Genomic DNA, 24,718 nt, shown 5'->3' with positions numbered 1-24,718 from the left:
ATCCTTCCCAACTCCCCTCAATTCCTGATTTCATCCTCTGGGCACTACAGGTGGGGACGTATGGGATTTCCAACCCTCCACAGCCCTGGGAGATTTGGGAACCAGAGTGCCAGCTGATGAGAACCCAGGAGGAGGGGTCTGGGAAAGGAAAGGACTGTTGGGAAAGGAAACAGTGGGAGGAGAAAAAGTGGAAGAAGCTGTCTCTCTTGTTGACTCCATGGCTGGCACTGGGGTCCCTGTGAGAACAGCTTCTGCCCCCGCTCCCAGACCCCAATCCAGTGGGCCTGAACTGCATGACTCAGGCCTCTTGTCATCCCCTGGAGCTTGGGGTCCCACCTACCAGGCCCATAAATGTTAACTCGGCACAAAGAGTATTTCACCCGAGATAAACTTCTGTTGACAGCTTAATGGTTAGTTAAGAAGGCGTGAATCTGGCCCCAGTAGTGATGTATGTAGCTTGTTTGTCAAGTGTGTTGCCACAACTGTCCTAAAGTCGGGCTGGAGAGGGGCCGTGTGGAGGGTGGGGAGTGCCCAGCAATGATATTCTCATAGTGGCTGGTCAGGAGCTTGGGTGCCCCAGCTAGCTGTGGGCAAGTCTCTCCGACTCCCAAGCATTCCCAACTCCATGACTTTCTGTAATTTCAGTCTGTCCTCTTTTTTCCTGTCCTCAGGCGAGACAAAGAACAGGGCAATTAAACAAATCAGTGGTATTTATTGAAAACTTACTTCTTACAGAGCTCTGTACTAAGAGCTTAGGAGAGTAGAACAGAAGCAAGAGATATATTTCCTTCCATCAAGGATCTTACAGTGTAATGTAGGAGACCAGGATAAACTATTTACAGACAGTGGGAGCAAGTTAATAAGCTGGCTACTCTCCCTTGACATAAATGTATTTTAAGTCATTTGGAAACTTGCTACTCTTTGAGAGCTTGTGCTGTATTTAATGAGCAATAAGGTAAGAGTTTGACAAATTCGTTCATTTACTGATGGTGAATAGCTTTTTTAAATGACATTTAAGTGCTTTCTATGGGTTAATCATTGTTCTAAGCTCCGGGTTAGATACAAGAAAATCAGGTCAGACCCATTCCCTGTCTCACTTGGGTCTCACAGTCTAAGGAAGAGGGAGAACAGGTGTTGAATTTCCCATTTTCAGTTGAGGAAACTGGGATAAAGAAAAATGAAGCGACTTGCCCATGGTCACAGAGCAGGCAAGTAGCAGAGTTAGGATTAGAACCCAGGTCCTCTGAATTCCAGGCCTGTGCTCTTTCTATTAGCCACACTGCTCCTCCAAAACTTCCTAAAAACTTCCCTGAGTACAGAACTGGTCAAAGTCCCAACCCAGGCGCTTTCCTCAGCGTCTTTTATAGTGCCCGTCCCTAGTGCAGAGTAAGTCCTCAGTAAATACCACTGTTGATATGGTGGTGGCAAGAGCACTAAGGCCTAATGGACTGCAGCTGGGTGTTTCCCTCTGCTCCATGAAAAATGCATTCAGCCCAACTCCTAAAATGCCCAGACTCTGTCTGGCTTTGCAGTTTGCAGCATTGATACAGCCAGGGTCCAGAGTCTAGCTGCAGGAAGCTGAGTTCCAGATCTTTTGGGGCTCCTAACCACATCCTGCTTCCCTTTCTGCTTTCAGGCATGCTGAGGGCAGCTGGCGAGGGTTGGGCGTTAATCTGATGTGGAACTCCACAATGGGTGGGCTGCACAGAACTCCCTCCCTCACTGGACAGAACGATGGTCTGGCCCACCAGCTGCTTGGAGTTCCTGAAAAAATTCTTGGAGGTGCCAGGATCTAGTTCAGGCAGCAGAGCCTAGTTTTTTAAAAGTTATTAATTTGTATACAGTCTAGACTTTGTCAAGGAAACTCTTTCAGAGACTAATCCAAGGGTCTTTGAGGGGCTGGCTGGGTAGGTAAAGAGAGGTGTTTTGGGAGAGGAAGCAGAAGCAAACCAGTCCTGTGAACTTTTGTGGGAGAGTAGAATCAGGAGAAGGCAGATTCTGCCTCTCTTCTAGTGGGAAGCGGCAGGAGGGATTCTGACTAGTCAGAAGGTTCCTAAGCAAAAGTAGGAGTTCCTGATACATAGCCAACTTTCTTGCTACATATTTTTTTTTTCCTGGTATTTCCTTTGGCTAGTATTATAAAGCCTAAAATGTCTGATTTTCCCAGAAAAAGGGGACCCACCATCTGGACACCCTGGGCACTTGGGGTGCTTGTCCCGGTTGTAGCCCTGCCTAGAGAGCAAATCCCCAGTGGAGGATTGGGGCAAGGGATAGGGAGTTGGTAGGTGATTGTGGACTCAGGTGGGGTCACAGATTCTGCTCCTTTTTTTATGGTATTTGTTTACTATGTGCTAGGACCTGGGGTAAATACAAGCTAATCAGGTTGGACACAGTCCATTTGCTACCTGGGACTCACTGTCTCATTTACACTGATTTATATTTACATTTGAGCACTGATTATCACCTTGGAATTCTCGGGTATTTCTCCCAGGTTAGGCCCAACTGGTAGATTGGGCCTTTTTGCAAAGCTGGATCACATTCCCTTCAGAGAATAAACGAGAGCATTTGGTTTATTAATTAGATTGTGTTCCTTGGCCTTGGGGTGAACTGGATTAATTTAAAATATTCAACATTGAGCAATTTATAGTAATTAAAACATTTCTCATAATCTAATCAACTACAGCCTCTAGCTTCTGCTCTCAGAATCCTCTCTCAGCCTTCTAAGTTCCAATTCTACACAGTGAATACACAGAAACCCTGTTGACTAACGGGCTGATTGCCCATCCAGATCCCCCAGCCTCAAAAGGTGAGCCTCTAGGACTTGCCAGGCTACCGATCCCCCAAACAGTCTGCTTATTGACTAATGGGGGTCACCGGGACTCCACCCCCTATTCCCTCCTGGAAGCTTCATGCTTTTCGTCTCCTGCCTCTTCTCTGGGTGGAGCTCAGGTGGCCCAGAGGGGAGGAGGCCAGCCTTTTCTAGAAACACAAAGGGTTCCTGCTGCTGTTCAGCAGAACTGGGGTCAACGAGGTTCCCACAAAGACAAGTTCCAGTTCCACTTCTGGCCTGCCTGGAACTCCAGCACCTGGGAAGGACTTGGCTCACCAGGTACCTGAAGGAGGGGCCTGAAGAGGGGTCTGACTGCCTTTCCATGGGCACCTTTGGGTACGCATATGGAGTTCATGCCCCTTCACCCCAGAAGGAGACCACTGCACGTGTACTAATAATAATGTTGGTATTTGTTAAGCGCTTACTATGTGCAGAGCACTGTTCTAAGCGCTGGGGTAGACACAGGGGAATCAGGTTGTCCCATGTGGGGCTCACAGTCTTCATCCCCATTTTACAGATGAGGAAACTGAGGCACAGAGAAGTGAAGTGACTTGCCCACAGTCACACAGCTGACAAGTGGCAGAGCTGGGATTCGAACTCATGACCTCTGACTTCAAAGCCCGGGCTCTTTCCACTGAGCCACGCTGTGCACAACAGTCCTCCGGCTAGGGTCCTGAGGCCCCTCCAACCCAAACATAGCCCCAAATCAAGAGATCTGGGGTGCCAGTGAGGTCCACACCCACCCATAACCAGTCAGATGCAGGGTGGAGGGGGCACAGTCAGATTTGGGACCTGGGGCTAGGACTGACTCTGCTTCAACTTGACTGGTTTTTTAAAATGGCATTTATGTATTTACCACATGCCAGGCACTGTATTAGCAGCACTGTACTAAGCACTGGGATAGATACAAGTTAATCAGGTTGGACACAATCCATGTGCCATATGAGGCTCAAAGTCTTAATCCCCATTGTACAGATGAGGTAACAGGTACAGAGAAGTTAAGTGATTTGCCAAAGGTCACTCAGCAGGCAAGTAGAGAAGTCAGGATTCGAACCCAAGATCCTCTATCTCTCAGGACCATGCTTTATCCACTAGGCCATGCTGCTTTACATTCCAACCCCTCCTTGACTCAGCTCCCTAATTCACAACATACTGGTCTCCAACAGACCATAAGAGATCATCTGATCCAACCTCCCGCCTCTAAGCATTACTGCACTTAAGTATTACAGAAAAATAACTTTTTTGGAAATATTTCCAGAGAAAGAAATTGATACCTCACCAAAAAACAAGCTCTAATGTCTTTAGTCAAGAAGTAGCATGGATAAAGTGGATAAAGTGGATAAAGCTTGGGCCTGGAAGTCGGAGGGACCTGGGTTTTAATCCAGATCTTCCACTTTGCTGTGACCTTGGGCCAAACACTTCACTTCTCTGTGCCTAAATTTAAAAAATGAGGATTAAAATGGGGATTAAGACTGTGGACATGGACTGTACCTGACCTGACTACCCTGTATCTGCCCTCTTCTCACAGTGCCTGGCACATAGTAAATGCTGAACAAAAACCTAAAAAAAAAGTTCTAAGGTGAATCCCTTCTGTTGCAATTTAAACCCATTCACTCTTGTCCTGGCCTCAAAAGAGCCCCATCCAATATCTTTTCATGTTCTAAAAGCTAGATTATTAAGATCTCCTTCAGCCTTCTATTCTCTAGGCAAAATAAGCTAAATTCCTTGAGCCTTTCTAGGGCCTGTAGGAAGAATCAGAGGCTTGGTGAAGCCTTAAGGGGTCATTTAATCTATTCCCCTGCCTTTGTAAAAGCCTTCGTTGGGACCATTTGAGGCGGAGGACTCTCCTGTTGATAAAGCGCTCCAAATGAGATGCTCACAGTCTCCTTGGAAACCTCTCTCTTGCTGATGGGGTTCCCTTAGTTCCCCTTTCAGAATATGATGCAAGTTTGACTATTTCTTTGCTCCCCAAATTAGCATTGGTTGAATTTTCTGTTTCTGGAACGGCAGTTTCACATCTGGAAAGAAAGGAAGAAAGGGCAAAAGTCAGTCCTTTTGCTGCGAAGTTTGAATGTTGTCCTGTTGCCTTCTGCTGGCAAAAGGCAGAACTACAGATACAACCAGTTGCTTTCTTTAAAGCAGAAAAGGTGCAGTTATTATTTTGAATCTCATTTTGAGAGTTCCAGGGGATTGTTTATAACCAAACTAGATGTTTTCAGTTGTAATATTTTCCCCCTGTTTCATCCCCAAAGATTTTTGAACACAGGCCCTCAGAGTATGGGCTTAGGAGTCAGAGGTCATGGGTTCGAATTCTGCCTCTGCCATTTGTCAGCTGTGTGACTGTGGGCAAGTCACTTAACTTCTCTGTGCCTCAGTTACCTCATCTGTAAAATGGGGATTAAGACTGTGAGCCTCATGTGGGACAACCTGATTACCCTGTATCTGTCCCAGCGCTTAGAACAGTGCTCTGCACATAGTAAACGATTAACAAATACCAACATTATTATTATTATTATTTCCTCACATTAGCAGGCCACCAGAGCCAAATTAAAGCAAAACACAAGGTCGTGGTGAGGCCAATCAAAGCAGGGCTCCTAATCTATTGTCATTATTAGCCTTGTAGACTTTAAGCTCCTTGTGGTCAGGGATTGCATCTGCCAACTCTGTTATATTGTACTTTCCCAAGCGCTTAGAATAGTGTTCTACACACAGTAAGTGCTCAACAAATACAATTGACTGGCTGATTAACTGACTGTCCCGAAGATGTGAATTTCTCCACAACTTCCAGAAGCCCTCCTCTGCTTTCGATGTCCATGTCTCCCCTATCCTAAAAAAGCACTCTCTTGACCCCACAGCTCCCCCCACTTATCGCCCCATCTCCCTCCTACCATTCCTCTTCAAACTCCTCCAGCGAGTTATCTATGCCTGCTGTCTCAAGTTCTTCTCCAATTCTCTCTTCGACTCCCTCCAATCTGGCTTCTGTCCCCTTCATTCCGCAGAAATCACCCTCTCAAAGGTCACAAAATGATCTCCTGGCCAAATCCAACAGCCTTTACTGCATCAGAAACTCCCTCCACCTCTCAGCTAATCGTCCATCAGGCTTGAAAAGGGAGGGAGTTCCAGGCCAGAGGCAGGATATGGGTGAGAGGTCACCCTCCCTTTTCAAGTCTGATGGACGATTACTCTCCCCACCTTCAGAGCCTTACTGAAGGCACATCTCCAAAGAGTCCTTCCCTTATTAAGCCCTCATCTCCTTAGTCCACATGAGACTGTGAGCCCCATGTGGGACATGGATCCAACCTGATTGGCTTGTCCCTACCCTAGTTCCTAGTACAGTGCCTGGCACATAGTAAGCAATTAACAAATACCATAAACAAAGAATATGGGGAAACTTTTTAAATTATTCTGATTTCAGTCATGGAGATTAGCATTGGTCCTAAGGTCCTGAGCCTAAAAGAAATCAGGCTGCAGGCAGGTAATGATGACAGTTCTCCCCCACTTCACCAATACTGGTGCTATGTTTTAGGGTACTGGTGGTCATGACTATCAGATCCATCGTAAACATGGCCCTCACAAGGGTGAGATGAGCTAGGAGAGTTTGAGAAGCAGTGTGGCCTAGTGAAGAGCCCAGCCCTGGTAGTCAGAAGACCCGGGTTCTGTTCCCGGCTCCACCGTTTACCTGCTGTGTGACCTTGAGCACAGCACTTAACTTCTCTGTGCCTCAGTTCCCTCATCTGCAGAATAGGGATTCAATACCTGTTCTCCTTCCTACTTAGACTGTGAGCCCCATAAGGGACCTGATTATTTTGCATCTTCCCTAGAGCTTAGTACAGTGCTTAGCATGTAGTAAGCACTTAACGAACATCACAATTATTGGTAATATTATTTGAGAAATAAAGGTGTTAGATACATCGACCCTGCATGTAGGATATATTGTTTGGTGACAAAACCCTTATATGGCAGTACTTTGTCCCCTATGTTCAGCACATTTCCCAGCAGTTCACAAGCCGATACTCCTCACAATGTCACGGCCACTTCCCAGTCAGAGAAACTAGCCCTGACAGGGGAAGTGAGCAGGGAACCCAGAAAACCAGAGGTCGTCGTTCCCAGGCTTCTGCCTTGCCATTAGCACCTTCTTTTCCTCAAGCTGGAGCCGGAGCCAAAGTCATGTCCTTAGAGAATGGCTCAGGGTCATGGCCGACCTGCGGGGAACAGTTCTGACGAACTGCTAGATGAGGATAAGACTCCCAACCATCTGGGCTGCGGTCTTATTGGGTGCCAAGACGGGGGAAGCAGGAATATTCTGACCACCCTGGCAACCCCCGTGATCTAGATCTCATGGGCCAGCTTGGTATTGTTTTCCCCGAACTCTGCTTTGCACAAAACTCTCTGCTTCTTCCTGCTGCCAGAATAGAGGGCAGCCACAGACCCTGAGCAGACTGAAGGAAGGGACCGAGTGGGATCCCCTTCTTGGCAAATGCCAGAAAGGTGACTGATGGGGTTGGATAGCACGGGAGTGGCAGAGTGGAAAGCAAACCAAGCATGTGGCACGGAGAAAATTCTGGAGGGAAGAACTCTGATTCCACTGAGTTTGGCCCAAGATGAGGGCAACTGAGAAGGGAGTTGAGAGAGAGGAGAAGAAATAACCTATTTTTGTCATTTCTTTTTTTTTAACCATGCAGGATGCTGCTTGCAGCTGATGTGCCATTATTAGTCTCTTCTTTGGTGTCCTCCATTTCACGATCTCTCTCGGCTTGTGATGGCAGAAACAATCTTTCACGCAGTGGGGGCCGGGGATGGGGTTGGGGGAGGAGATGCGATTGTCCGGTCACAATGAATGGAGAAAGGAGAGAGATAAATATTCAGTTCTGCTCCATCAGCAGTAGGAGTGGGTCCAGAAAAACACTTAGCCTCATAAATTGCTCACTTATCACCCCAGTAGCAGGTTCTCTCTAAACCACCTCGAAAACTCCTCCAGCTAATCAAATGTGGCAGGGTCATTACTGGAAGGAGTCCAAACTGGACCCAGCAGGAGCCCACATCACTCCTGGATTCATTATCTTTTACCCAGTCTGATGTTTTAGTGGTGGGTTGTCATTTTGTTTCAAAACGAGGCAGCCAAGTCATGGTTTTACAAATTATATCTTTTAATTAGCTGCTGTGCCGAAAGGAAAAGACAAGGCGGCAGTGAATCTTTCCTCGGTGACAGTCTCTAACTTTTTCCTTGGAATGTTCAGTTAGCACATTTTTTAAAAGATGTGAGTTTGTTGGTGAAGGTTGTTGTTTTTTCTGTTGTTTAATCCTAGAATTATAATCTATTGATTGGAGAAGGCAGTATCCAGATACAGACCACTTAATATAAGAATCATTGGTACTGATGCAGGTAGAATTGTCTGATTGGCTTATATTGTATCTATCTCACTTCTTAGAACAGTGCTGGTCACGGAGTAAGTGCTTAACATATACTACAATTATTATTATGTTGTCTACTTGTAACACAGCAAGGAGGTGGGTCAGTTATCAACCAATGGTATTTAATGAGCGCTCACTGTGGGCAGAACACTGTACTAAGTGCTTTGGAAAGTACAATTCAGCAATAAAGAGAGACAATCCCTGCCCACACCAGGCTTACTTTCCTTGTGTACAGCACTGTACTAAGTACTTGGGAGAGTACAATGTAACAGAATAGAGAAGCAGCATGGCCTAGCGGTTAGAGCGTGGGCCTGGGACTCACAAGGACCTGGGTTCTGATCCTGGTTCTGCTTCTTGTCTGCTCTTGGACATATCACTTAACTTCTCAGTGCCTCAGTTCTCTCATCTGTAAAGTTGGGAATTAATACTGCAAACCTCATGTGGGACATGGACTGTATCCAACCTGATTTAGCTTGTATCTACCCCAGTGCATAGACCAATGCTTGGCATATAGCAAGTGCTTATCAAATACCCAGTATTCTACCCAAACCCTTAGATTTGATAGACATGTTCCCTGTCCACAAGGAGCTTGAGTTTACAGTCTAGAGGGGAGTTGGGGGGAGGAGCTCCGGGGGGGGGGGGGGTGCTTCTGTCTTTCCCCAGCTTGGTAGGGGGACCAGAGAGAATAGGAGGGACCTTCCACTCCTTCCTCTGACTTCACCACTAGATGTGGCCAGTAGATAATTAACACTAATGGCTCTTTGTAGTAGTAACTGAATTTATTAAGTGCTTACTGTGTGTAGAGTACTAAGTGCTAGGAGAAAATACACAAATGGGAAAACACGGTCCCCATCCCTCCTGGGGTGCAGTGGACAATGATGCCCGCTGTATATTTTCTGCAATACGACGTGATTCCACAGAAGGGTAAACCGAAACGCAGAAAGACAAAGCCACCTGCCGTGGTTCGCACAGCAATTGGGCAGTAGAGTCAGAATCAGAACCGAGTCCTAGCCCACTGCTTTAACGGGCTTGGGAGTCAGAGGACATGGGTTCTAATCCCAGCTCAGCCACTTGTCTCCCATGTGAGCTTGGGTAGGTCACTTAACTTCTCTGTGCCTCTGTAAAACGGGGATTAAGACTCTGAGCCCCATGTGGGACAACCTGATTACCTTGCATCTACTCGAGTGCTTAGAACACTGCTTGGCACATAGTAGGCACTTAACAGCGTGGCTCAGTGGAAAGAGCACGGGCTTTGGAGTCAGAGGTCATGGGTTCGAATTCCCGCTCGGCCACTTGTCAGCTGTGTGACTTGGGCAAGTCACTTAACTTCTAGGTGCCTCAGTTAGCTCATCTGTAAAATGGGGATTAAGATTGTGAGCCCCAAGTGGGACAACCTGATTCCCCTGTGTCTACCCCAGCGCTTAGAACAGTGCTCGGCACATAGTAAGCGCTTAACAAATACCAACATTATTATTATTAACAAACACTATTATTATTATTATAACCCAGTCTTCTTTTGTGTAGTAAATGCTCGATAAGTACCATTGGAAGCTTGAAGGTCTCCCGGAATAATTCGTTCTTCAGGGATTTGGTTTCCGAATTTTGAAAGGAATATGAAAAGACTGATGTCCTTTTTTCTGCTTTAAACCGAGAATTCCGTGTTTTATCCTTTCAGAACAGTAGAATTAGCTCAACAGAGTACAATTTGTGATGCAGCCAGCAGGGGGAGGCCAAAGCCATCATTCAGTCTCGTCCCAACACTTTTAAAAATGATATTCGTTATTATAATATTATATTACAATATATAATAATAACGTTGGTATTTGTTAAGCGCTTACTATGTGTCAAGCATTTTTCTAAGCGCTGGGGTAGATATAGGGTAATCAGGTTGCCCCTCATGAGGCTCACAATCTTAATCCCCATTTTATAGATGAGGGAGCTGAGGCACAGAGAAGTGAAGAGACAAGTGGCCGAGCCGGGATTCGCACCCAGGACCTCTGACTCCCAAGCCCGAGCTCTTTCCACTGAGCCACACTGCTTCTCTAATATATTTCCCTGGAATAACTAGAAGTTGCTGGGAGCTGGGGCGGACACCCCAAAATTAACTGGTCAGAAAGTCCAGCTGGGCTTTCCTCTCTACCTATCTGCTCCCCTCTTTGATTTGTTTGTTTTGTTTTTCCTGGTGGTTGTCGACCTTCTCACCGAACTCGGCTTCATCTCTTCTGAGTTTCGGGGTCCGGCCAGGCAATGTCAATGAAGGTTCTCTCTCTTCTCTACTCACTTCCCCTTTCCCAGCTGCCAACTCAGTTAAAGCGCTTTCTCATCCATCTGCCGCCCCCTCCTTCCTCCTTCCTTTTCGTTGAGGACAGATATCTCCTAAGAACAACAATAGTCATTCTGCCCAGAAGAACTCTGGGGACAGCCTCTCTTTCTCCACCCCTGAAGGAGAATTGGTGCTGAACTCTGCTGCAGGAGACACCAGGATTTCCTTTTGTTTTCCATCAACCTATAGTACTTATTGAGCACTTCCTACGTTCAGAACACTGTACTAAATGCTTGGGACAGTACTACGTAACAGTTAGCAGACATGTTCCTTGCCCACTCACTCCAGAGTGCTCTCTCATGATTGAAGGCCCATCTCCTCCAAGAGGCCTTCCCTGACTAAGCCCTCATTTCCTCTTCTCCTACTCTCTTCTGAAGTACCCTGTCTTACTCCCTTTATAATAATAATGTTGGTATTTGTTAAGTGCTTACTATGTGCAGAGCACTGTTCTAAGCGCTGGGGTAGACACAAGGGAATCAGGTTGTCCCACGTGGGGCTCACAGTCTTAATCCCCATTTTACAGAAGTAAAGAAGTTAAGTAACTTGCCCAAAGTCACGCAGCTGACAAGTGGCAGAGCTGGGATTTGAACCCATGACCTCTGACTCCAAAGCCCGTGCTCTTTATTCATACCCACTCCGCCCCCAGTCCCACAGCACATATGTATATGTCCATAATTTGTTTATATCAGTGTCTGTCTCCCCCTCTGGTAATAATAATAATTCAGCGTGGCTCATTGGAAAGAGCACGGGCTTTGGAGTCAGGGCTCATGAGTTCGAATCCCAGCTCTGCCACTTGTTGGCTGTGTGACTGTAGGCAAGTCACTTAACTTCTCTGTGCCTCAGTTCCCTCATCTGTAAAATGGGGATTAAGACTGTGAGCCCCACGTGGGACAACCTGATTCCCCTGTGTCTACCCCAGCGCTTAGAACAGTGCTCGGCACATAGTAAGCGCTTAACAAATACCAACATTATTATAATTGTGGTACTTGTTAAGGGCTTACTTTGTGCTAGGCACTGTACTAAGCGCTGGGTAGATACGAGTTAATTGGGTTGGATACAGTCACTATTCTACATAGAGCTCACGGTCTTAATCCCCATTTTCCAGATGAGGTAACTGAGGCCCAGAGAAGTGAAGCGACTTGCCCAAGGTCACACAGTAGATATGTGGCAGAGCTGGGAATAGAACCCAGGTCCTTCTGACTCCATGGCCCGTGCTCTATCCACTAAACCATGTAAACTCGTGGGCAGAGAATGGGGCTGTTATGTTGTACCGTACTCTTCCAAGGACTTAGTATAGTGCCCTATACACAATAAGCACTCAGTAAATTCGATTGATTGAAATGGGCGCTGATTAAGTAGACAGGGGCAACAGCCTTATATGGTTCCAAAACCCAGTCACTTCCTCCAATAAACAAATGACTCAGCCGGTCGCCCAAACCTTCCCGTCTCCTCTACGAGGCAGGGGGACAAAGTGACACCCCCACTGCCACCCAGCTCTCCTTCAACTTGTAGTGGCTGGGCTCAGCCTTTCCGGTGCCTGTCTTCCCCTGCCCCAGGATTGGGTTGCAATCTCTGGCCCCCAAGCCCTGCCACCTCCGACTTGGTCCAAGTGGTTTTTCATTTCAGAAGTACTGTGGAAAAATCGCCCCATCAGTAAATACCACTGATCCTAAAAGGGTATTTTTGCTGAAGGTGCGAATATTCCTCACCCCTCAACACTCACCCTTCTCACTTTAAAAGGGCATTTTTGCTGAAGGTGTGAATATTCCTCACCACCAACACTCACCCTCCTCACTTTCTCTTTTATCTTTCATCCAATTTCCTCTTCGCAGATCATATTTATTCCACTTACATGAGTCAAAGAGAAGAGAATCTTCCCCTCTGGGCGAGGAGCTATATGAACAGCCACTCAAAACCAGAATTGTTTTCTGATGAGTAAATGGCACATTTCCTAAGAGATTAGCTATTATCATCGGGGGTTAGTGGCCCATAGCTTGAAGGCTCATCTCTACAGGGGGGAAAGGGGCCAAGGACAGAGAATGCTTGCTTGGTGAGTCCTGACTCCCATATTCTGCTTCCCAAATCGGAAGGGACTACTCGATCAATCAATTGTATGTATTGAGCGCTTGCTGGGTGTAGAGCACTGTACTAAGCGCTTGGGAGAATGTAATATAACAGAGTGAGTAGACGCTTTCCCTGCCCACAGTGAACTTACAGTCTAGATGGGAGACAGACATTCTAATATAAATATAAATTAGGAATATGTACATAAGTACTGTGGGGCTGAGGGAAAGGTGAAAAAGGGAGCAAATTCAAGAGGAAACGAGGGCTTAGTCAGGGAAGGCCACTTGTAAGAAATGTGCCTTCAATAAGGCATGAAGTTGGGAAGAGTGCTTGTCTGTTGGATAGGAAGAGGGAGGATGTTCCAAGTCAGAGACAGGACATGGGCGAGAGGACGGTGAAGAGACGAGATTGAGGTACAGTGAGTAGGTTGGCATTAGAGGAGTGAAGTCTACTAGGGTACAGACTTTGAAAGCGGAAACTGGGCTGGTTCAGAGGCTCAGCAAACCTGTGTCTCAAATCAATGGCTCTTGCCGCTGCCGAGCTATACGTGAAATGCTAAACTGGAATGAAATGGCCCACGGTTATCATGTCTGTTAAGCTTCCCACTGTGAGAACCAAGCCCCCAATTCCAGGACTCCCCAGCTCTTTGTAGAGTGAGCCAGCGTGGCCTAGTGGAAAGAACCTGGGCCTGGAAGTCAGAGGACCTGAGTTTGAATCCTGGCTCTGTGTGACCTTGAGCAAGTCACTTCTTCACCATGCCTTAGTTTCCTCATCTGAAAATGGGAGCTAAAATTCTAGCTTTCCCTACTATTATTACTATTACAAGAATTGTGAGGCCTCTGTGAGACAGGGATTGTATCCAATCTATCCCAACACTTAGTCCCATGCTTGGCACATAATAAGATTTAAATAAATGTTATCCTAATTATTATTATAAATAAACAGTTGTAGTCTAGTGTAAAGAGCACAAGCCTGTAAGTCAGAAGACCTGGGTTCAAATCTCGCCTCTGCCACTTGCCTGTGGGATGACCTTTGGCAAGTCGCTTAACTGCTCTGTGCCTCAATTTCCTAATCTGTAAAATGGGGATTAAATACCTGATCTTTCCTATTTAGACTGTGAACCCTTTGTGGGCCAGGGTCTTTGTCCAACCTGATTAGCTTCTATCTACCCCAACACTTTGCACAGTTCTTGAAGGGTCATAGTAAGCACGTACAACATATCATGATATAGTTGTTACAATCTCTGACAACCACAATTGCTCAGAACCTTTTATGCCACCTAAGCAATTGGATGCTTACCCCTCCTCCCCGGGCGTACTTATGTATATATCTTTATATTCTATTACTTCCTATTTCACATTTTAGATTGTAAACTCCTTGAGGGCAGGGTGAGAAGCTGCATGGCCTAGTGGATAGAGTGGGGCCTGGGAGTCAAAGGATCATGGGTTCTAATCCTGGCTCTGCCTCTTGTCTGCTGTGTAACCTTGGGAAAGTCACTTCATTTCTGTGTGCCTCAGTTCCCTCACCTGTAAAATGGGGATTAAGACTGTGAGCCCCATGTGGGACAGGGACTGTGTCCAACCTGATTACCTTCTATCAACCCCAGTGTTTAGAACAGTGCTTGGCATATAAGTGCTTAACAAATACCATGATGATTATTATTGTTAGTTCTACTGTACTCTCCCAAGCCCTTAGAAAAGTGCTTGCCACACAGGCACTCAATAAGTTGTACTTTCCAAGCACTTAGTACAGTGCTCTCCACGTAGTAAGTGCTCAATAAATACTATTGAATGAATGAATAACTACTTTTAATTGATTGATTGATTGATGGAAGCATGCACCCCCATTTCTAGTCTGTTAGTTGTTTTGGACAACTTGGCTTTGAATTCAGAGGTATTTCCTTTGCAGCTTCCTTGCACTTTGCTCCTGAGCTTTAAGGCCCTGGAACTCAAAGATCCCATCCCCAGGGCCAGCAGGTAAATCACAGTGAGGTGAATATACTTGGTAGCGAAAGGGAATCCAAAAAGAGCACGGTGAGATGGACTTCTCTGATACCTCCCTCCAGATTTACCATGCATAATCACTGCAAAGAGGTTAATCGGCAAACAAATCTACAAAAACAGATTTTCCCAGTCCACCTCCCCCACAGGATAGACAAAGGGCTAAAGAGTGAAATTAGCATCCCTTACCCACTCACCTGGGGGTAGTTTGTTACTCCCTCTCTTAAGCAAGTGGTTATTTTCAGAGTTGAGTTCTAAGTTTATAAAAACAGAGGCAACTGTTATTTGACCAGATTGTTTCCTTTAATCAGCACTGAGTTCCATACACAGAAAGGTCCAGGCTTGGCTCCTAGGGCTGGACCCACTGTGAATAACACTATCGTGTAATAATCCCGAGCTCTGGGCTGCAAACAGAGTTTGTATGGCAGACAGATGGCAGTATGATGTTTAATATTAACACCACTGTACGCTGATTGAGTGACAGGGTAGGGAAATACAGCCTTCCCTTTGCCTGGAAGGGAGACCCCAATTTGCATCTTTTCCGAAGAGAAGCAGAATTAACTAGGACAGACAAACGGAGCATTTAGATTGCCTCTGGTTTTAAATGATCACTGTTACCTAGTCAGCAGTGGGCAAGGCTGGAGACAGAAGGGCAGGCAAGAGGGAAGTCTGCTAAATTGTGTCCCTGGGGAGTGAGGGACCCAGCTGACGAAGCGTTCCAGAAGGGGGGAACTCAGATTTATGTCACAGCCCTTCAGACTCAAGGTGGACAATCAGGGTAGCTGATCATCAAGAAGACTGATGCAAGAGTGGCAGGCCTGTAATAATGGCAAAACCCTTCATCACTGTTGCTGATTAAGCACGCTGGATAAAGCATGCAGGAATCTAAGAGAGAGCCCCTGAGGTGGGGAAATGGGCTCAACAGAGATCCTGACTGGGTTTTATTTTGCTGGGGCTTGCTGGATCTGACCCCTGGGATGTAGAGATAGGCTCGGCCCCTATGGGAATATCACCTGGTATGTAGTGGGCTGACTGGGTCTCTGGTGAGATGCCAGTCAAATAGAACTAGAGTAAATAGTCCTGACAGGATGCCTGGAAAATAGCTCCATTCCTCCCACCCATCGTACCACCATGTCGAGACGCCTTGTGTCTGGCCTCAGGCTCGGTCAGTTAAAAAGACTCCTCTTCGGCCCTGACGCTCTCCAACCCACCACCATCTTCCCTGGCTGCTCACGGCGGCTTAGGAGAAGCTCCCAGAAGAGGCAAGCTGGGATGAGGGATCTGTGGGAGAGGACAAAACAGTGGACTTGTCAGCTGGGAAGCAGGAGGATATTCCCATTAGGCTGCTATTTATGGTGGGCGAGAGTACCTGGCTCCACTCTTTGGAGAGGATTCTTTGGAGGTGTTTCAGAGCCTTGTTGCCTTTGATGATGACAGTCCCCCAGGAAACTCCTTTTGAAACTTTGGAACTTGGCACCAATTCACACTCCATAGTAGACCATTGCAGCATAACTCTAGTTGGCCAGTGCATTTCCAAGGGATATCTACCTATTGGTAGAGAGTTGGGTAATTGGGTGGGTTGTTGAGAAATAACTCAAACTGGGGGGAAAATCTGTTACATTTCTAAAAAAAAAAAATGCAACTACCTCCCAAAGAAATCTGGCATGGAGAAAATGAAAAGATATGGGCAGGGGATGTGTCTGTTTATTGTTGTACTTTCCCAAGTGGTTAGTACAGTGCTCTACCCACAGTATGCACTCAATAAATCAAATTGAATGATTGAATGAATGATTGAAAGGGTGGTTACAGGGAAGGGCTTCGAAAATCCAGCCTTGGGCTAGCCAGAAATCAATCCCTTTTTCTCTCCTTAGCCTTATAATAATAATAATAAAAGGAAGCATCATGGCTTAGTGGAAAGAGCACAGGCTTGGGAATTAGTGGCCGTGGGTTCTAATCCTAGCTCCACCACTGGTCTGCTGTGTGACTCCCCTTAACTTCTCGGTGCCGGTTACCTCATCTGTAATATGGGGATTAAAACTGTGATCCCCACTTAGGACAACCTAAGTTGTTCTCTTTTGCTCTGCTGTCCGTCTCCCCCGATTAGACTATGAGCCCGTCAATGGGCAGGGATGGTCTCTATCTGTTGCCACATTGTAACTGAGAAGCCGCGTGGCACAGTGGAAAGAGCCCGGTCTTAGGAGTCAGGGGTCATGGGTTCAAATCCCGGCTCCGCCACCTGTCAGCTGGGTGACTTTAGACAAGTCACTTCACTTCTCTGTGCCTCAGTTCCCCTCATCTGGAAAGTGGGGATGAAAACTGTGAGCCTCATGTGGGACAACCTGATGACCCTGGATGTCCCCCATCACTTAGAACGGTGCTCGGCACATAGTAAGTGCTTAACAAATACCAATTGTTTTGGTATTTTGAACTTCTGACCAATAATAATAATAATAATAATCACAAAAATATAATAGAGAAGCAGCATGACTCAGTGGACAGTCCACGGGCTTGGGAGGCAGAGGTGATGGGTTCTAATCCCGGCTCTGCCACCTGTCAACTGGGTGACTTTGGCCAAGTCACTTGACTTCTTGGTGCCTCAGTTCCCTCATCTGTAAATGGGGGATGAAGACTGCGAGCCTCACATGGGACAACCTGATGACCCTGGATCTACCCCAGCGCTTAGAACAGTGCTCTGCACATAGTAAGCGCTTAACAAATACCAACACTATAGAGAAGCAGCATGCCTCAGTGGAAAGAGCCTGGGCTTGGGAGTCAGAGGTCATGGGTTTGAATCTTGGCTCTGCCACTTCTCAGCTGTGTGACTGTGGGCCAGTCACTTGACTTCTCTGGGCCTCAGTGACCTCATCTGTAAAAGGGGGATGAAGACTGTGAGCCTCACGTGGGACAACCTGATGACCCTGGATCTACCCCGGCGCTTAGAACAGGGCTCTGCATAGAGTAAGCGCTTAACAAATACCAACGCTATTACTGATTGAATGAATTATTCAATATAATTGATGGATGAATAAAAGAAAGAAAGAAGGAAGGAAGGAAGAAATAAAGGGAAGGAAGGAAGGAAGGAAGGAAGGAAGGAAGGAAGGAAGGAAGGAAGGAAGGAAGGAAGGAAGGAAGGAAGGAAGGAAGGAAGGAAGGAAGGGAGGAAGGAAGGGAGGAAGAAAAGAAAGAAAGAAAGGAAGAAAGGAAGAAAGGAAGAAAGGAAGAAAGGAAGAAAGAAAGGAAGAAAGGAAGAAAGGAAGGAAGAAAGGAAGGAAGAAAGAAAGAAAGAAAGAAAGAAAGAAAGAAAGAAAGAAAGAAAGAAAGAAAGAAAGAAAGAAAGAAAGAAAGAAAGAAAAGGAAGAAAGGGAAGGAAGAGGAAGAAAGAAAGGAAGGAAGGAAGGAAGGGAAGGAAGAGGGAGGAAGGAAGGAAGGAAGGAAGGGAAGGGAAGGGAAGGAAGAGGAAGGAAGAAAGAAAAGAAAAGAAAAGGAAAGAAAGAAAGAAAGAAAGAAAGAGTGAGCGACGCTGCCCGGCGCGCTCCTGGCGGCTCCCGCGCACGCGCGCCTCCGCCTTCCCGCCCGCCCCCCCCCCAGCCCCCAGCCCCCAGCCCGTGGCGCGCGCGCCCTACCTGCGGCGCGCGGAGGCCCCAACCCCGGGCGCCCCCCTGCGCCCCGCCCGGGAGCGGCAGCCGCCAGGTTCCCCTGTCCCCGCCTTCACCTCGGCGGCGGGGCCGGTCCGGGTCCGCTGACGTCACGACCTCAGCAGCGACGCTCCGAGGAGGCGGAACAAAAAAAAAAAAAAAAAAGAAAACTTTGTCCATTTATCTATTTGTCCCTCCAGGGTAGACGCGTCCAAGAGATCCCAGGCCTCGGCGAGGCAGCGGCGGCCGGGCTCCCCCCCCTCGGGGAGCGCCCAGCAGCGCCCGCCCCGCCCCGCCCCGCCCCGCCCCGCCAGGACCGGTCCCTGCCGGGGACCCTCCCCCGGGACCCCCCGGCCATGTGGGACCCGGAGGAGTTCGAGCGGCACTGGCAGGCGGAGTTCCCCGGCGAACGGGCCCCGGCCATGCGGCTGGACTCGGTGCCGGCCATGGAGGAGCAGCTGGAGCGCAGCAAGCTGAAGCTGAAGGAGCTGCAACAGGTGCTGGCCGAGGAGAAGTTCAAAGTCATCTACCTGCAGACCGCCCTGGCCCGGGAGAAGCGGGGCCGAGGACCGGCCCGGCCGGGCGGCCCCCGCGGCTCCAGCGACGACGACGAGGAGCCGGAGCCCCAGCCGGGAGCCCCCGGACGGGGCCCGGGACGGGACCCCAAGACCCCCGGGTCGGAGAAGCCGGGCAGCCCCCACCGCCGGCTGCCCCGCCGGCTCGGCCGGGAGCCGGACTGTCCGGAGGCGCAGAGGGAGGACGGGCGCCCCTCCTCCTCGTCGTCCTCCTCCTCCCCGCCGCCGCGGCCGGCCGAAGAGCCCCCCGCCCCGAGCTGGGGCCACCGTTTCTTGCGGGTGCCCGGCCGGGACTCCCCGGCCCACAGCTCCCCGGACCGGGCCAGCGACTGCAGCTGCAACAGCTCCGACCACGAGGACGCCTCCTCCGCAGGTAGGGGCAACCGGCCCAGCGCTTCGGGCACCAAGGACGCGATCCGTAAATTCGTTCCCTGGTATTTAGTGAGCCCCTACTGGGTGCGCAGCGCTCGGAATGGACAGTTGGGCGACAGAGAGAGACCATCCCTGCCCGGGGAAGGGCTCACGGTCTAATCGGGGGAGACAGACGGCAGAGCAAAACAGAAAAACGAGACAACTTTATCACCATGAATGGGATCGAGGGGGGATGGACACCTCATTAATAAAATTAATCTGTTGAGTGAACGATCGCCCTTCCGCGGGGCCGCAGCTCCCCCCCGACCTCTCTGCCCCTGCCCCCTCTGTCCCTTCCTCCTCCTCCCTCCCTCCATCCGACCCCCACCCGGGCCTCGACCCTGCCCCTCTTCACCCCTCCGACCCGGCCCTCCCTAGAAGAAGAAGAAGAAGGATCCACTCGGAATACTTTTACCTGGCAGGGGAATTCACCAGCCCACTCTTCATTCATTCAATAGTATTTATTGAGCGCTTACTATGTGCAGAGCACCGTACTAAGCGCTTGGAATGAACAAGTCGGCAACAGATACAGTCCCTGCCGTTGGACGGGCTTACAGTCTAATCTACACTCTTAAGATAATAAGATGTGGCAGTTGTTGACAACCGTGGGAGAAATGGGCACCGGAGGCATTTGGGATCGGCCTTCCCCCGCCCTACCCGGTGCCCATCCCGCTGACCCGGATTTGGACAGGCGGAGCCCAAGCCAGGAGGCCGTTGGGACCCGGTAGGGCCCATCCTCCCGACTTGAGATGGGGTGACTGACCCAAGCGCCTCGTCCAGTGCTCTGCACACAGTAAGAGTGCACTTGGTACGATTGAATGAATGAGCCTGCGAGCAACAGTTCTGACCCCTTCTATGCCCCTGCGGGGCCTTCGATTTTCAAATTTTCCTCCAAACCCAGTCCCTGTCAGGAGCCACTCCTAACCCCTTCCAGGGGGTCACCCCCCCCCCCCCCAGAAGAGAAAAGGGAAGGGAGCAGGGGGAAGAGAAGAGGAGGTCGGGCGTCCAGGTCAAGCCGAGGTTAAGATTTTAGACTGTTTAGACTGTGAGCTCGCTATTGGGCAGGGATTGTCTCTATCTGTTGCCGAATGGTACATTCCAAGCGCTTAGTACAATGCCCTGCACATAGTAAGCGCTCAATAAATACTATTGAATGAATGAATGAGTGAAGATTTTGGGACCACCCCCACTTTGTTGTCTGCTTTCCTTTCCTGAGCACTGCAGCAAAGATCCCCGACTTTGGGTTGGTTCCAAACTTTCCATTACTAGATCTTAGATCTTAGGGAGAGCAGTATTTGAATGAAAAATCTCCCTCTTTGGCTAAAAGCACACTTAGAAAGCCCATCATTTCATATGTTTTGATCAATTACACTTATTCATTAGCTGACTGGCTGCTTTTCCCATAGGTAGCATTTCTTCAGCGTTGGCCAGGAATCATCTTCCAAGACCCTTTAACTCAGTGAGGGGAGAAGAGAATCTCAGCCCTAAATGCCAGAATGTCCCGTCAACTCTTAGTGGCCCCCGCTCATTTTGTGTGAGTGGAACTTGTTCCCTTACCAGCACCCCGGGCCTTTGCTGTTCCCTCTCCTCTGCCTTTCTCTCTTTCCTCCAGGAAAGGCAGGCACGACCCCGACTCCATCGAGCCCCGAGCGGAGTTGGGGAAATCTTCTCCCCTTTTAACCTGTACTATCCTTGAGGATGTCGACAAGCATCCGGCACAGCTCTGTGCACGTAGTAGGTGCTCGATGAAGTCTGATGATGATGTTCTAAGACAGAGAATGCCGCCCTTCTGGTGCCGCCATGTAACTTCTCAGAGTACGAGGCCCCGGCCTCGGTCTTTATGCTGTGACCATAGAACAGAGAATTTGAATTAGGTAATCTGGGTTTTGTTTTTTTGTCTAAATTTCTGGCTGACTAAACCTCATATGAGCGGCCCTGGGGGGGAGGTCCTTCATGTGATCCTAACTCTGGGAGGCCGTTACAAGGAGCCTTCGTCAGAAAAGGGCAGCGTGCCAGAGGTGAGAGCTGAATGGCCGAGTTCATTGTGGCCGCCGCGCGGTTTAGCTCATTGATGGTGGCAGATCTCCCGCTGGCCAAGTAGACGCTTGGAATTGGTACTCTTGCTCTTTTTATCTTTTCACCTTTTTGGCTGGTCCCCGGGAGAGATGCCCTGGGGAGGCAGTGCAGGATTCTGAGAGCCCGGTGACCCGTGTCTTATCATTAAAGCCCTGAGCAGAGCTGAGCGTGCCTTCTGGCGCAAACAACTGGCGTAATCATTATCCCCTTTCACGCTGTGGTACTTCTCATCCCTAATGACATGATCGACCGTGCCGAGGGTCTCTCTCTCTGCTCACTCCCATCTTCTGCAGAGTTTGGTGCTTGTCTGCAGCTTTTGTAGATGGAACTCACTGCCTTCTTCCCGGGAAGCAAAATGCAGTCTTTGAAAGAAGTCCAGCTATTTAATGTCATCCCTTTGACAGACAAGTAGCAATGGCTATGATTTATTTAAAGTGGTTTCAATTAAAACGACTAAGCAAACGTAGCGTTTTGAATCACTGGGTTTTTTGTTTTTCAACTCCTTTTTGTGAGCCTTAAGGTTGGAAGATGATGGGTGCAGCTCTGCCACTTGTCGGCTGTGTGACTGTGGGCAAGTCACTTAACTTCTCTGTGCCTCAGTTCCCTCATCTGTAAAATGGGGATGAAGACTGTGAGCCCCACGTGGGACAACCTGATTCCCCTATGTCTACCCCAGCGCTTAGAACAGTGCTCGGCACATAGTAAGCGCTTAACAAATACCAACATTATTATTATTATTATTATGGGTGTCCGTTTTCATCATTAGTATTTATGGAACGCCTGCTGGACACAGCACTGTACTAGGTGCTTGAGAGCATACGGGGGAAGTAGTGTGTTCCTTTTTCTCTTTGGTTCTTGGATGGAATTGATCATCAGTCAATATATATTGAGCACTTACTATGTGCCCAGCACTGTATTAAGCACCTGGGAGAGTACAGTATAGCAGAGTTAGTAGACATGTTCCCTGCCCACAGTGAGGGAGAGCTTACAATGTTGGGGAGAAGGGTTAAAAGCTTGGTGAAAATGAGTTATTGGTTCTGGGGGAGTGGATGGAATCTCCTTCTTTGGTGCCTTAAAAACACAAGGATACTTGTCATTTAGGGAAGGCAGGAGGATAGCCTTGTGAAATCCCTTTTCACATAACCTAGCCGGACGATACTTAAGCACAGTTCTGCCCAACTAGGTAGAAATGGATCTAGGAAGAAAGTGTGAAGGGGACGGGTGATCAGTACCTCGTGACCAGAATGCCAAGATGAAGTTTGCTATCAGGAGAGAGAGTGAGAGTGTGTGTATGTTTCTGGGAGCACTCAATATTCTGCAAGTCTGAGATCAAACTGTGGATTGTTTTTCCTAATTAAGAATAGACTTTCCCCAAGGGCCTGGTTTTCTTTTTCTCTCAGGAATGCAATCGTGATTAACATTACAGATGGAAATATTACTACACAAGTTACATAGTTTCCTTGGTGTTAGGTAGGGTTTTCCCCATTAATTGGGACCTGCTGCCCAGAATTCCTTAGGTGCATTGGATATTCCCCAGTAACCTTGAATGTGACATTCTAAGCCATGTCCCTAGGGTTTTTCTTTTTCTTTCTTGACTGACAGAGTGGCTGAGAGGTTTTGGTGTGCCTCTTGGGAGTGGAGAAACTTAGAGGTTTACTTTGATTCCTTTGAATCACAGGTTTAAATCCCAGCGTGCCAACTCAGCCCTCCCTTTATGCCGCTGACGATAAAGCTTTCTTGCAAAATGAGGAAAAAGAAATAAGGTAACCACTGAGTCCTCCCCAGAGGCAGTAAGTGAGCTGAAATTAGCATTCATTGTTCCTTGCCTATCTTGTCATTATCTCTCCTTAGCAAGTGGCCATTCCCATGGCTGAAAAAAGTTCAGCTTTCTGCGTTTTTTGGCCAAGATCTTTATTATATCCTGTCTGTCATTTCGAAGTCTTTGAGGCCCATGGGTCTTGTAAGAATTGGATTTCCCTTGCAGTCCCCCCCAAACCCAGTCCCTCTTTTGGTTTTCTGTCTGCCCTCCAGAAAAGTAGCATTTCTGTGGAGAAAGAGGTGTGATATCTCCTTATCTTCCTTTATCTCTGAGCCACCTTCACTATCTAATCTTGGTTTCATCAAGGTAGTTCTCCACTGATTCTCCTTTCATCTCTCCCAACATTCTTTCTAAGTCTCTTTTGCTGGCCCTTCCTCTGCCTCCTCCCACCCCTAACTTTGTGTGTCCTTCACAGTTCCCTGTCTGGGTTCCCGCCTCTGCTGCTCAGTCTTTATTGTACGCAGTCTCTCACTGAGCTCATCCACTCTTCTGGTTTGTTTCCACGGCTGTACAGATGAATGACTCTCAAATCGATCTCGCTAGCCCCATCCTCTTCCTCCATATGCGGTCTCCTATTTTCTCTTGCCTGCAAGACCTCCCCAGGCAAGCCCAGTAAGTTTAAATCTGAATTTATCTTCCCTCCTCAATCTTCTCCTCCATCCAGATTTTCCATCTTCCCTATTTCTGAAACCTCCATCCCTGGCGTTATTCTTGAGTCCTCACTCTTTCAACTCTTACATCCATTCTGTTGTTAAATCTTGGTCTGTGCTTTCCGTTTCCCCATTCTCCCCTTTCCTCACCTTCCAAACAGCTCCCATCCTGGTTCAGGTGCTCTTCCTAGCACAGCTTGACATCTGCATCAACATCCTCAGTGGTCTCCCTGCCTCCATTCTCTCCCCTCACCAGTCTGTACTAACCTCTGCTGCCCAGATTATAATTCTAACACATCATTCTGCACCCATTTCCCCATTCCTACAGTAAAATCTTAAATGCTTACATATTCTCCCTGCATCAGGCAGAAACTCAGCACCATTAGCTTTGAGGCACTCATTTGGTTCTCTCTTTCCTTCTTATCTACTTTCTTCTCGCAAACCACCCCAGCTTGCACTCTTTGTCTCTCTTTAGCTAACCTGTGCTTTGTTCTTCTCTCCCCCACCATTGTCCTCTTGCTCATTTATGCATCTTCCTCCATCCTACCTCCCCAAATAACTTTAACGCCGGGATTTGGACCTCATACTGACTTGTGGATTTCTGCACAATAAATTGTCAACCCTCCTAAAAAGTTTTCAGCATTCAGTTCTGGTGTTTCTGATCCTTGATTAGCTCCAATCTTCCATAGATGGGAAGGCTTAAAGGAAGTCTAAAGCTCAGATACGCTGGCAGCAGCTTAGAATTGTGTTTTTCTTTTTAATCCCTTTTTTCCTTAGCAGTGATTTAAACTAGGGTGACTACTTTTTTTTCAGTTTAGTTTTGTATTCAGGGCATTTTGGGTGTTGTCCAAGCTGTTTCTGTAAGTGTGACATCCGTTTCTGGAACCAGGGGACAGGTCTCTGGGCATCACATTGGCCCTGGG

General features: G+C 48.0%; 1 protein-coding gene and 1 long non-coding RNA gene across 2 annotated transcripts in view; one reads left to right on the top strand and one right to left on the bottom strand.

Annotated features, from left to right (window-relative positions):
* Positions 1 to 14,913: 14,913 nt before the first annotated feature.
* Positions 14,914 to 16,166, bottom strand: LOC114817738. The gene is made up of 2 exons (XR_003765596.2): positions 15,999 to 16,166; positions 14,914 to 15,910 (listed from the first exon to the last, which is right to left on the bottom strand). It is a non-coding gene; the product is annotated as an uncharacterized LOC114817738 (long non-coding RNA).
* A 2,439-nt stretch (positions 16,167 to 18,605) lies between these two features.
* ABR (ABR activator of RhoGEF and GTPase) overlaps positions 18,606 to 24,718 on the top strand; it is a 162,805-nt gene continuing 156,692 nt past the window's right edge. Inside the window, exon 1 of the mRNA XM_029081817.1 lies at positions 18,606 to 19,212. Coding sequence (XP_028937650.1) covers positions 18,621 to 19,212 — 592 coding nt within the window. The 5' untranslated portion in view covers positions 18,606 to 18,620. The remainder of the gene's footprint in view (positions 19,213 to 24,718) is intronic.

Source organism: Ornithorhynchus anatinus, chromosome 17, assembly GCF_004115215.2.
Source record: "Ornithorhynchus anatinus isolate Pmale09 chromosome 17, mOrnAna1.pri.v4, whole genome shotgun sequence".
Classification (NCBI taxonomy): domain Eukaryota; kingdom Metazoa; phylum Chordata; class Mammalia; order Monotremata; family Ornithorhynchidae; genus Ornithorhynchus; species Ornithorhynchus anatinus.
This window is presented reverse-complemented; position numbering and strand designations above follow the sequence as displayed.